The sequence below is a fragment of the Amblyraja radiata genome, chromosome 18, assembly GCF_010909765.2.
Source record: "Amblyraja radiata isolate CabotCenter1 chromosome 18, sAmbRad1.1.pri, whole genome shotgun sequence".
Lineage (NCBI taxonomy): Eukaryota > Metazoa > Chordata > Chondrichthyes > Rajiformes > Rajidae > Amblyraja > Amblyraja radiata.
This window is the reverse complement of record NC_045973.1, coordinates 37050128-37064349: the sequence shown is the minus strand read 5'-3', so window position 1 is coordinate 37064349 and position 14222 is coordinate 37050128. Positions and strand designations below refer to the sequence as shown.

Below are 14222 nucleotides of genomic sequence, written 5' to 3'. Positions count from 1 at the left end.
ACATATTGCGGGGAGTACAATGAAAAAGGAAGTCCATTTGTTACTCATTCCTGAGATGTTGGTATTGCTGGCATGCTCTAATTGTCCCTCAGAAAGTAATGGTGAACATTTTTCATGAATCATTGTGGTCTACAACGTGAAGGTACTCCACAATAATGTCGGGAAGGATTTTCCAGTGTTTAGACTCAGCAATGATGAATAATGGCAATACATCTCCAGGCCAGGACAACGCATGACTTGGGAAGTGATCCTGTAGATAATGGTACTGCAGTGCATCTATTAGTTTTATCCATCTACCAGTGGATGTCATGGGTGTTAGAGGCATTGTTGACGAAGATTTGGTAAATTGGTGCAAGGGTCTTTATGCACAGTACATACTGATACCATGGGACACTGGTGAAGTGTGTGAATATTTTGTGTTGGATGTCATTCAAGTGAACTGCTCGGTCCAGTATGCTGTCTGGCTTCTTTGTTGATGAAACTAGATTTATTCAGAAAAGTATAAAATATTCTATCAAGTTCCTGATTTGGGCCATAATAGATGCTGGAAAGTACTTGAACTGTTGGGATAACATAATCCACCGGGTGGCACCGTCAGCGATGGCAGCCTCGCGCAACGGTCTGTCTGTTTATTCATCTTTTTTGGAGTTTTTTGTGTGTTTTAAAAGTATGTGTTATGTTCTCTGGTTTGTTTTATGAGGTGGGTGGGGGAGGGGTTGGGGAAAACCTTTTTGCAATCTCTTACCTTGCCGGAGATGCGTTTGTTTTCCGGATCGTATCTCCGGTCGCTCTGCGGCCTAACATCACGGAGCTGGAGGCCTTGTTCGAGACTGACTTTGAGCCCCACCGCGGGACCATGTGTAGCGGCAGATTTTTCATATCTTTCAGGTAATTAGCACCCTAGCCGCTAATTGGATGAGAATGGATAAGGGGAATATCTTCGGTACGCATGCAAGCTGCCTCAGAGACCTTCAGAGCTTCTCCATTCATAAAGCTTCAGCACACAGTCTTTTGATGAATATTTTCTTTATTGTAGATAGAAAACAGTAAGATACATCCAAGGTTTTTCCGACTTGTTACGACAATCTTCTTCGAACTCCAGCTCATTACTTCAGATATTAGAAAGCTCCTCGTGTCTCCGTAACAATGACATGCCATGACATGGTCGAAGGATTAACCTTCTCCATCGTCTCTCCAAAACGAATCTAAAAACTAAACTTCTGCGCAAGCAGTTAAGCTGCAAACACGCCCAAAGACACGTCATAAATCCCACCCACATTATAACGGGCAGTCTAAAATTTAAAGGCACATGCCATCCACAATGACATGCAAAACAGGCCAAATGGCCACTACACCATGGACTTACCCATTGGAGCCTGGGATCCCTTGCCTGGAATCGATATTCCAACTACGGCCTGCGGATTTAACCATTGAGGAGCTTGCAGTCTTGGGTAGAGGCTGTTGTCGGGTAGCTCCCGTCGCCAAAGCTTTCGACCAGCCCCAACCCGGGGTGGAAAGCCCGGAGCAGTGGAGCTGAGATTCGCCCCCGATGCAAGCATTTGATTGCCCCGACACGGAGGGCCCGCCGCCGGCTACGGGAGTCAAGATCGTCCCGTCAACGGAAGGCTCGTGGCCCCCGACCGCGGGAGAACAAAGAAGGGAAGAGATTGAACTTTTTTTCGCCTTCCATCACAGTGAGGAATGTGGAGGAGTCACTGTGGTGGATGTTTATGTTGAAATGTATTTTGTGCGTTTTGTTGCTTTTTATTGGTATGGCTGTACAGCAAATCAAATTCCTCGTATGTTGCAAAACATACTTCACTAATAAAGTAATTATGATTTTGATTATGATTATTATACGTTATCTGATTCTGAACTGTGTTTGGAATCTGTGTTCATGTGGCTGGGCCAGTTAAAGTTCTCGACATAGAGCCATGGAGTCATAGAGCTGAACTGCACCAAGATAGACCCTTTCTCCCACTATATCCATGACAACCTCTTTGCTGAATGGTCATTAAATTCCCCCAGGAGTCAATAGTCACAATACTATTGATTTTCAAGAATCAGTTTAACACTGAAGAAGGGTTTCGACCCGAAACGTCGCCCATTATCTCCAGAAATGCTGCCTGTCATGCTAAGTTACTCCAGCATTTTGTGTCTATCTTTACTGTAAATCAGCATCTGCTGTTCCTTTTTAACACACCAAGAAGTTAAAAAGGAACCGGACATGCTGAGCACCAGTCACCTTTTGCCATGGTATGACACATAGACATATAGAAAATAGGTGTAGGAGTAGGCCAGTCGAACCTTCGAGCCAGCACTGCCATTCAATATGATCATAGCTGATCCACCAAAATCATGATCATAATTGTAGTAATCATCATAATCATAATCATAATTCATAAACCATAACAATTTGTAACATATACGATGAATTTGAATTGCCATACCGTCAAACCAAAAAAGGAACAAGGCACACAACTATATAAAAATTTGACATAAACATCCTCAACACCTCCTCCACATTCCCCACTGTGATGGAAGGCAATAAAGTCTTATCTTCTTTCCTCCTTTTCTCCCCCGTTTGGGGAAGTCGAACCATCCGCAGTTGGGGAGATCGAAGCTCCCGCAATCGGGGTGGTCGAAGCTCCTTCGGTGTGGAGCTTCCGAAGCCCGTCCCTTATCAGGGAACGCGAGCTCCGCGATGTTAAAGTCCGCAGGCCCCCGCGTTTGGAGCTTCCGAGGTCGACCTCCATCAAGAGGCAACCAGCTCCTCGATGTTAGGCCGCAGTGAGAACGATACGGAAGCAAACCGTATCTCCGTCGAGGAAAGAGATTAAACAGTTTCCACTACCTCCCCACCACGTGAAACAAAACTAAAGGGACACTAAAACATACATTTTACAAGAAACTAAAAACAACAAAGGAAAAAGATAAGACAGACCATTGGCGAAGCAGCCATCGCTCTGCGCCACCTGATGGAGTACCCCGTTCCTGCTTTCTCCCCATTTCCCTTGATTCTGTTAGTCCTCAGAATTATATCCAACTCTCTCTTGAATACGTCTCTTTACATCTCAGTTCATGCAGTACTTGTACTGATTTTGTTGCCTGAAACCACGGAGAGCTTCATTTTCTGATAAATTATGATAATGGCACAGAACATTGAGAAATCTTCAATGAGCATCCCCATTCTGATCTTGTGACGGAAGAAGGGTTTAATTTCATTAGAGATACAGCAGGCCCTTCGACTCACCAAGTCCATACGGACTATTGATCACCAGTTCACACAAATTTACTGTTATTCCATTTATACATCCACTACTTACACACTGGGGACAATTTACAGAGACCAATTAACCTACAAACCTGCACGTCTTTGGGATGTAGGAGGAAGCTGGAGCACCCGGAGGAAACCCATGCTGTTACCAGGAGTACCTACAACGTCCACACAGCCTACACCCGAGGTCAGGATTGAACCTGGGTCTCTTGCACTGGGAGGCAGCAGATGTGCCAGCTGTGTCACTGTGCCACCCATTGATAATAGCTGTTGGGCCAAGAACCTTGCCCTGTGGCACTCCTCCCATGATAATCTGGAGCTGAGATGATTGACTATCACTTAACTTTGAACTGGGTATTAAACTTGGTGCCACTTGACTGCAGTGTTGACTGACTCCTTCTATCACATTGTTGGAGAGTAGACTGAATGTCTTTGTTGGGTGGATTGCAATGTGGCAGTGATACTGATGCACAAGTTCTGCGCATGCCTTCAGCTCCGTTGCTGGGAGGTTGTCTCTTCCCATGTGCCCAGTGTTCTTGATGTCACATGGAGTGAACTAACTAATAAGAAGAGCTGGTGTTTGGGACACTGGAGATCTTGGAAGGCGACCAAGATGATCATCGACTTGACCCCTCTGGCTGAAAATGTTAACAAATGCTTTAGCCTTTGGCTGGCCTCCAACATCAATGAGTTGTTCTTGGCAGCAGACTGGTTAAACTGGAAGCAGGTCTGTGAACTTTTCTCCCTTACTTTGGGGATTTCTAACTTTAGTTGTTCACCTTATGTTCAACTCCTTTCCGCTTGAAGGCATTTTATTTCCTTGTAACTTTTCTATATTGTTCCATCAAGCTTTCGACCTTTACAGAGAGGGAGAGGAGAGAAAACAAGTGTAGCGACAGAGGTTCCTAGCAGGCTGCTGACCGTTGGTGGGGCCTGGCCCCTGCTCATCCCCCACAGCCGCGGTCAACAGGAGGGAAGCCGCCAACCAGGCCCAGCTCTTCCCCGGAGACCAGAGACTGGGAGCACGGAGCCGGCAATAACGACGGGCGTGACAGGTGAGGAGCAAAGCCAGTAGGAGAGGGAAACGAGGAATGTCCTACTGTTGCCAAGGTCGACTGCAGGAAGTGAACCCGGGGTACAAACACGGACGGACAAGGAAAAGGACGTTGGTTCGGCGATCGATCCACAAGCCCAAGAAAGGCGAAGGTTGGAGGCCTGCAGCAGCCTGTGGCTTGCCTGGAACGGGCACCACTCATAAGAACAAGAGCACCGACTGAACTTTGGAAATGGCACCAATACATGGTGCTTCTTGCCTGTGGGTTCAGTGGACTATTTCTGTACACTTTGGTGATCGAGATGTGCTTGGCAACACTCTACTGGACTGTTTGTAAGAAAATAATTTCACTGTGCATTTGCACCTATGACACTAAAGCACCATTGAACCATACAAGCATTTTCAGTAGAGTGTTTATCTTATGTCAGACCTCATAAGTGGAGAAGATTCCCCACCACAGTTCTTCCAGTAACTACGATTGATTCCCAGAAGCAAAATTCAAAGGCCAGCCCAGTGGGGCAGGTATGAAAAATAATCTGGTGCTTGGAGATGGATCCTAATTATGTCCTTTCAAGATGAGTGCAGCTCATGGTGCAGTGATAGAGCCGCAGCCTCACAGTGCCCGAGACCCGGGTTTGATCCTGAGCTCCGGTGCTGTCTGTGTGGAAATAGCACGTCCTCCCTGTAACCGCATGGATTTCCTCTAGGTGCTCTGGTTTCCCCCCACATCTCATTAATGTATGGGCTTGTAGGTTGATTAGTCTCTGCAAAATTATCTCCAGTGTGTATAGAGTGGATATGAAAGTGGGATAACATAGAGCCAGGGTGAATGGGTGATCGATGGTCGGCATGGACTCGGCGGTGGAAGGACCTGTTCCCATGCTATATCTTTCAGTAAATGAATGAATCAATCAATGAGTCTGCAGTAAAATCTTTCTCCACACTGGGCATGAATTCCCTACTTCAGAAGACACGGGATATGTATGAAGACAATGCACACAACACAATGACTTGCACATTGGGAGTGGCACTGTGGCGTAGTGGTAGAGCTGCTGCCTTACTGTGCCAGGGACCTGGGTTCCACCCTGACTTCTGATGCTGTCTGTACAGAGTTTGTACATTCTCCCCATGACTGCGTGTGTTTTCTCCGCGTGCTCTGATTTCCTGCCACACTCCAAGGACTTGCAGATTTGTAGGTTGTGTAGGAAAGAACTGCAGATGCTAGTTTACACCGAAGATAAACATAAAATGCTGGAGTAACTCTGTCCCGCTGAGTTACTTCAGCATTTTGTTTCTACCAGGTATGTAGGTTAATTGGCTTCAGTAAAATTGTAAATTGTGCAGGATAGTGTTAGTGTACGGGGTGATTGTTGGTCAGCGTGGACTCGGTGGGTTGAAGGGCCTGTTTCCGTGCTGCATCTCTAAAGACCAAGCAAAATCTCACCTATGGTGTTATCCGCTGTAACTTTGTACTTGCACAGCTCTCTAACTTCAGATAGCCCTTGCTTTCTCTCACTTTCCCCTTCCCAGTTCTCCCACTAGTCTCCCAATAAAAATTCTATTCTATTCTATTCTAGTCTTACTGTCTCTGCCTACATTCCATCTTTGTCACCCCCCCCCCCCCCCCCCCCCCCCTCCCCTGACATCAGTCTGAAGAAGGGTTTTGACCCGAAATATCGCCCATTCCTTCTATCCTTAATATACTGTTATATATGAACTCATGTGGAAAGACCACAGGCCAGAACCCTTGAATATACTGTGTAAAGAACATAATGTCCAGAGGGTAGAACTGCAGGGTATCCCTGGTATTAGAGCATGAAGAAAAATCTAGTAATATTTATCTACATAATCAGCACAATGTTGAACTCACAAAGCTTGTTTCCACTTAAAATATGTGCTTAAGGAAATGGAAAGTTTCAATCTTGTATTTATGTTGGCTACTCTATGGAGCTCTAATGCAGTTTGTACATAATGTTTTCATCTCTGATAATGATCTAGTATCTTTAAGAAGAAACAATTGTCTTTGCAAAAAAACATCTTGGTATGAGTATAGAAGATGGATTGTGCTGTTGAATTGTGTTTTTTAAAAAGAAATCTGTAGAGCATTGTTTCATGTAGATGTTGATATATGTCACAATTTCTCAGACTCCAGGACTGTCAAATGTGCTTCAAACATTCAATAAAGAGGAAGCAATCCTTGTTCTCAGGTGGGGAATTGAATTAAATTCAGGTTGCAAATATGTGACTTATGGGGCAGTTCAGCACACAGACAAGCAGCCATAATATTTTAATATGATAAAATTCAGACATCAGACGTGTGTGCATATGTTTGTTCCTATGGAAGGCACTACTTGTATGAACTTTCCCTCCACATTTAGTGCTTGTTCTCTCTTATAAGTCTTGTGTGTTTTTGATTCCATTCATTACAACGCTGTGGAGGCATGAATACCATATGAATGAATGAATGAATGAATGAATGAATGAATGAATGAATGAATGAATGAATGAATGAATGAATGAATGATTGAATACGTTTATTGGCCAAGTATGTGTACATACAAGGAATTTGCCTTGGTGCTCTGCTCGCAAGTAACAACACGACATACAGTAAACAATTAAGAATAAAACTTAAAACATTAAAACATTAAGAATAAAACATTATAGTTTAAACATGTGAATGAAATAAAATACCAGAGCAAAAGGAGGCTGCACTCTTTTGGTTATTGAGTAGAGCTACTGCACGTGGGAAAAAGCTGTTTTTATGTCTGGCTGTGGCAGCTTTGACCGTCCGGAGTCGCCTTCCAGAGGGAAGTCCTTCAAAGACTTTGTGGCCAGGGTGAGAGGGGTCAGAGATGAGCTTACCCCCTCGCTTCCTGACCCTTGCAGTGTACAGTTCATCAATGGGGGGAATATTGCAACCAACAACCTTCTCAGCTGATTGAACAATTTGCTGCAGCCTCCGGATGTCGTGCTTGGTGGCTGAGCCAAACCAGACCATGATGGAGAAGGTGAGGAAAAACTCTACGATGGCCGTATAGAATTGGACCATCATTGCCTGTGGCAGATTGTGTTTCCTCAACTGCCGCAGGAAGTATATCCTCTGTTGGGCCTTTTTGACTGTGGAGTCGATGGTGGCCCCCCATTTCTGGTCCTTGGAGATGATGGTGAGTGGGTTGAGTGGAGCGGGAGCTTCCTAAGGTCTACTATCAATTCCACTGTCTTATGAGCATTGAGCTGCAGGGTATTACGATGGCACCAGGACAGCAGTTGTGTCATTTCCTGTCTGTAGGCAGATTCCTCCCCATCCTGGATCAGTCCAATCAGGGTTGTGTGTAGTTATGTGTAGTTATGGACTAAATCGACTTAAGGATGTCTATAAAAACGGAAGATAGGCACAAAAAGCTGGAGTAACTCAGCAGGTCAAACAGCATCTCTGGAGAAAAGGTGATAGGTAACATTTTGGGTCGAGACCCTTCTGACCTGCTGAGTTACTCCAGCTTTTCATGTATATCTTCGGTTTAAATCAGGGTCTGCAGTTCCTTCCTTCACAATATAAAAACCGAACTTGTTTGTTACCCAGGGATAGCTTTCAGATAGAACCTACTGAGTGTGTGGCAAATCCTTCGTCAAAAATTTACAGAATCAAATGACTCTTCAAAAATACCAAAGAATTAAATCTGTCGTTAGAGGAACTGGAAGATAGGATTATTGGATACATATTGGATTTTCAAAGCAAGAATTAAATCTGGGGATTGTGCAGCAGTGGGCGGATTAGAATCACGGTGTAATGTGGGAGAATAAAACTACCTACTGCACAAGGTGATATATACATTGAATAAGACACTGAGGTCTGGAAATTCTATCATGCAGCACAATGTTGCTGGTTGTTCTGCAATAAAACATTGGCAAAAAGTTGTAATGTGCTATTTTGATTCTGTTTGCTCCATGCCCATGATGCACAAATGCGTGAGGCACCCAGGATTGTGCAGTAGGAACCAGCGGCATAGAGTGTGCTCCTATATCCTACCGAAGACAGACACAAAAAGCTGAAGTAACTCAGCTGGTCAGGCAATATCTCTGGAGAAAAGTAATAGGTGACGTTTCGGGTCGAGACCCTTCTTCAGACTGAGACTCAGGGGAAAGGGAAATGAGAGATATAGACGGTGATAGAGATATGTAGAACAAATGAATGAAAGATATGCAAAAATATAACAATGATCAAGGAAACAATCCATTGTTGGCTGTGGGCTAGGTGAAAACGAGTTATACAGACAATGAAACTCACCAGGACGACAATGAAAGTGGTAAAATGACTAGAGTGGGGGGGATGGAGAGAGAGGGGATAATAGGGTTACTTGCAGTTACCTATATCCTACCCTCTTACATTGCCTCATGGTGATTTTGATCCCTAGTCCCAACCCAGCAAAAGACCAGAATTGGCCTAAGATTTAAGACCTGATCCTGCCCTCGTGCTCTCACCCACCCCAGCGTATCTCCACAGTGATTACCCCTTAACCATTTAACCCCTGGCTCTGGACCCTCCGATGTTCCCCAGTGTTGGAAAGCTAAATGGAAAAGACCTTTCTGCTCCATCCAACTTTGATGGTCTATTTTAACACACAAAAGGTCACTGCACCCTTCCGAAAAAAAAGGGATTTCTACACCCTTGATTTCTTTCAATCAATAATACTCATATAAATAGATATATTAGTAAAGAACTCCAGATGCTGGTTCAAACTGAAGATAGACGCAAAAAGCCAGAGTAACTCAACGGACCAGACAGCATCTCTGGAAAAGGAATAGGTGATGTTTCGGGTCGGGACTGAAGTCTGAAGAAGCGTCTCAACCCGAAACATCACTTATTCCTTTTCTCCAGAGATACTGTCTGACCCATTGAGTTACTGCAGCTTTTTGTGTCTGTCTTCATGTTTCCTACTGGACTCTAGATCACACTGTTACTCAATATTAAAACAATAGGATATTTCTCAGCTGAACAAGAACATAAGAAGTAGGAGTGATAGGTAGTCCACAAAATCACCTAAATATTTAATAATATTTTGCACCTTCCCATTTGATCACAATAATCACTGTTCTTCTGATGCCCAATGATCAGTTGTTCTCAGCCTTGAATTATCCTCAAGAAACAAACACCCACAGGCCTCAGAGACAGAGAATTACAACTGTTAACAACAAGCAGGATGAGGCTTAAGAGTGTTCTGCATCAGTAAGCTGTGTATCCTTAGTGTGTAAACACTGGAAAATGGCAGTACACTGGAGGTTGCCTCAGGCCTTTGAAGTTAGATAATCTCAGTGTGTTCGTATGGGAAAAGAATAGGCTATCTATTTCAGCCAAGCAGTGCTCTGCATGTGTACATTTCTTAATAGTGTGCTTCGGGGACTCTTATTTGATGATGGTCTTTGCCATAAATCAAACATCTGTTTGTCCCAAACGATAGAAATGGTTACGACGGAACTGCAGATGTTGGTTTACATCGAAGATAGACACAAAATGTTGAAGTAATTCAGCGGGACATGTATCTCTGGAGAGGAATTCCATCTCTCCAGCGATGCTGCCTGCCCCGCTGAGTTACTCCAGCATTTTGTGTCGACCTTCACTAGAAATGGTTAAATGCAGCATTACACAAAAAGTTACAGGTGGTGATACGTAAGGATCAGTAGTAAGTTTACTTCTGGTGTTAAAATCCAATATCGTAAACCCTCGTTATAACGGGCCATAGATGGGGAATTGCATCTATAATTGCCGAATGTCCGCTATAACCGAGTAAGCTATTGTTGTATAAGTAGTAGAAACTAATGACTGCAGTTGCTGGTCAATACACAAAAGGCAGCCAGGGCTCTAAGCGGCAAGGGAGGGGGTGCGAGCCGGGGGTGGCATGGGCAGGCATCGGTAGGACAGTCCGCTATAACCACAGCGGCCACGATGGCACAGCGGTAGTTGCTGCCTTGCACCACTGGAGACCCGGGTTCGCTCCCAACTTCTGGTGCTGTCTGTGCGGCGTTTGTACGTTCTCCCCAAGGCCGCGTGGATTTTCTCCGAGATCTTGGGTTTCCTCCCGCACTCCAAAGACGTACAGGTTTGTAGGTTAATTGGCTTGGTGTATGTGTAACTTGTCCCCAGTGTGTGTAGGACAGTGTTAATGTGCGGGGATCATTGGTCGGTGCGGACTCGGTGGGCCAAGGGGCCTGTTTCCATGCTGTATCTCTAAACTAATCTAAACTAAACTCATCACCGAAATCTGTTATAAAGAGGTCTATTAAGACTGTACCCTGATTATCACACATTCTATTGTATAAACATTGACTTTTCAGCCATTGTAAAATAGAAAGTTGCCACTATCTTTATACTCTAATGCCTTCAATGTCTCCTTTAGCTCCTCTGCTCAAGCGTGCAGAAGGCCCTTTACGAGGAGGAAGACCGGGTGCGGATGCTCAACCAGAAAGTGAAGTCTCTGGAGAAGTCTATCAACCATCTGCGTGAGAAGGTGAAGGGAACTAAACGCTCACTCAGGCAGGTGAAGAAAGAGAGCAAGCGAGAGGCAATGCTCTTGAAACAGCAGCAGAACAAGGAAAGAGGAAAGTTGAACGCAAAGCAGGACACTGGCAAACCGATCCTGAAACCAGTCAAGAAACCAGTCAACCACAAACTGTAACGTTCCAGACTCACTGGATGTAACGGTCTGTAAGTTTGAGATGAAATGCTTCCATGCATTTCACATAGAAACACATGGAAACTACCTACACTATAACAGCAGTAGTTGTGTGAACTAGAAAAATATGGTTGTATAGCTTGGCTTTCACATTTACGTCATATTTCTCAGCCAATTTAAGTTTATTTTCTGTTTATAGCAAGTGTAATTGAGTTTTGATAGAAGCAAGTTGAAACAGGCATGGGACCCAATGCAGAAAACTGGTGGAAACTTCCCTGCAGTGATTGGCAAGTTGGCAAAACTTTGGCAAGATTCCACAGGGAAACAATGTTGACGTGGAAAATAGAACAACCTGTGCCAGGGCAGGAATTCATGATGTATTGGGAGGAAACATTTATTAGTAAGAGCAGCTTTTACACAGTCCTGTCTACACTTCACTGACCAGTTGAATATTTAATGCAGGCATTTAATCTCAAGACAAAAATCAAAAATACTATTTCAGAGGATAGAATTTCTCACAAAACAAACTAAATGGTTTGTTAAATGTATTCTCTAGTTCCAGCATTGATGGACTCTCTTCATTGGAAGTTGAAGCAAAACCATCAGTTTGGTTCATTCTTTGGAAACATTTTAAATTCATGGATAAAAACAGACTAATGATATTTAAAACACAGGAATTGCAGATGATGCACTATAGCATATCTTGTAACTCACTTTAGTTGTCTTGTAGTGATAGAGTAATAGAGATACAGCACGGAAACATGCCCTTCGGCCCACCGAGTTCATGCCTACCCCATCAACCACCCAATTACACAAAATTTACATGAATCCCTTGTTTTATTCTCATTAATTCCCCTGATTTAAAATTCGGTACAATGAATAGATAAGATCGTCACCTTTTGACTACTCTGTAATGGATATCACCTTAACTATTATTCCCTGTACAACTCCATATTGTAAAACTAAGACTAAAAATTTCTAATGATAAACAGTCTGGAAAGCTCATTAAGCAGGTAAAAAACACCTCAGGCATTTAAGGCTTTCATTAATATTGAGTGCATTGCTAATTATGCTGTAATTTGGTTTAACTTCATTGAAAGATTTCACGGAGTGCCGGAGTAGTTCAGGGGGTCAGGCGGCATCTCAGGAGAACATGGATAGGTGACGTTCCAGAACTGAAACATCCCCCGTCCATGGCGCCTGAGATGTTGCCTGACCCACTGAGCTACTCCAGCACTCTGTCATTTTAGCAAATCAGCATCTGCAGTTCCTTGTTTCTTCATTTAAAGATTGTTTTTTCCAAATATAAATGGTTAATTTGAATCACCATCACCAGCAGTCCATTTTATAAAGTTAGTGTTCAGACATCCAGGACCACTTTCCATTAGGAGTTTGCAATGTTTTTAATCACAATTCCTTTTGTATAGACGGTGCTTTTTTTCTAAGTGGGTTGGTTTGTGAATGTTGCTTCATGCCATGATTAACCAATAAATATATAATTTCTGTAGAGAGAAGGTGTACCACTCATTAAACTCAGTAACTTGTGAGAAGAGTGTTATTTTTCATTTGTGTGAGAGTTTTGATTTGATGAATTCTTAATAATGTTTCTTTGCGCATATTTTGCACAGGTTTAGATAATATTACACAACATGATCTCTGTCGAAATGTTCTTTTTTCCCTGGTTTTCTGCTTTCAAAATTCGCTCTCTTCAGATTCATTATTACAAATTGAGTGGAGAATATTGGCGTGGGGGGTGGTTCAAACTGTGGTACGGCTTTACCCACGTCAAGAACAGTAAGATTCTCATTCCTCACACCGTAAGCCCCTGCATCATAAAGAAGTGCTATGTGGAGGGGAGGCCCTGTCCACTAGTGATGAAGAAAAACCCAGTGCTTTAACACATCATGGATGGTAAGATACAAGGGGGAAGATTTATAGTTCACTAGACCAAGTGGGACCCATTGGGCCCCGTGGGAGGGTGGGGGGGGGGGGTCGCGACGTCGCACGAGAGGTCTGGTCCCCAAATGTGGTGTCGACGCTCACCCCGGAGACAGGCGTCCCCCGGAGCCAATCACCCCATCACCGTTCCCTCAACGCAACCCGTTTCCACCACTCACTCACGTTTCAGGTCATTTCAACAAATTTAAAAAATGCAATTGGACTAAAATTTAATGTGATGTAGGTGCCACCGACACGGCCATCTTTTGTTATCCAAATCTAATCATTAAACTTTGCTGTGCTGTGTTAAAACTGGTAGAATCTTTCCCTGAAGGACATTTGCTGTGAAGGACTCAGTGTTCTGGGATTGAAACATTGTAGCTGGTAGGGCATTATGATGTCATAACGTGCAGATTTGAAGAAATCCAACTTTTAAATGTCACTTTAAAACGTTTTAATTTCCCGTCCCTCTCATTACAACAGAGATCAGCCGCAGAGTGCAGCAGAGATCACATTGTGAGGTCATTTTCGGTTTTCAGAATCACCACGGCATTTGTGTAAATGAGATCCCATTGTGATTGGACAACTCTGAGATGGCATTGCAACATCATCACTGGAAGCTGCCAGAAAAATCTCAAAGCAGAGTCACGGTTATTCTTCTCAAAGTTGTTTTTCTTTTTCAATTTAATCATCAATAACTTGAAATATAGCATCAAATCTGAAGGGAACCTGATTATGGCGTGGATGGGGAAAATGTGAGTAAGAATGTTGAAACATTTCAGCGCTACCGCGTAGCGTTTTGACGAAGATACAAAACAACGCATACATAAACACACATACATACACACATACATACAAGATGAAAGTTTAATTGGTATACCAGACCAAGTGGGAGCTGTTGAGCCCCATCCCCCAATGCGGGGGGGGGGGGGGGGGGGGAGGGGGAGGGGCGCGGCGTCACATGGGAGGGCTTTTTCCTCGTCTCAGTCCTAAATGGTCTACCCCTTATTCTGAAACTGTGACCCCTGGCGCTTGACTCCCCCAGCATCAGGAACATTTTTCCTTCATCTAACCGGTCCTATCCTCTAAGAATTTTATTGTTTCTATAAGATTCCCTCTCACTCTTCTAAATTCCAGCGAATACAAGCCCAGTCGACCCATTCTTTCATCATATGTCAGTCCCGCCATCCCCGGGAATTAACCTGGTTAACCTACGCTGCACTCCCTCAATAACAATAATGTCCTTCCTCAAATTAGGAGACCAAAATTGCACACAATACACCAG

General features: G+C 43.7%; 1 protein-coding gene across 1 annotated transcript in view; it reads left to right on the top strand.

Moving 5' to 3' along the window:
• LOC116983411 (coiled-coil domain-containing protein 3-like) overlaps positions 1-12546 on the top strand; it is a 33724-nt gene extending 21178 nt beyond the window's left edge. Inside the window, exon 3 of the mRNA XM_033037173.1 lies at positions 10724-12546. Within this exon, the coding sequence (XP_032893064.1) occupies positions 10724-11002 (279 nt within the window). The 3' untranslated portion in view covers positions 11003-12546. The remainder of the gene's footprint in view (positions 1-10723) is intronic.
• The last annotated feature ends 1676 nt before the right edge of the window (positions 12547-14222 follow it).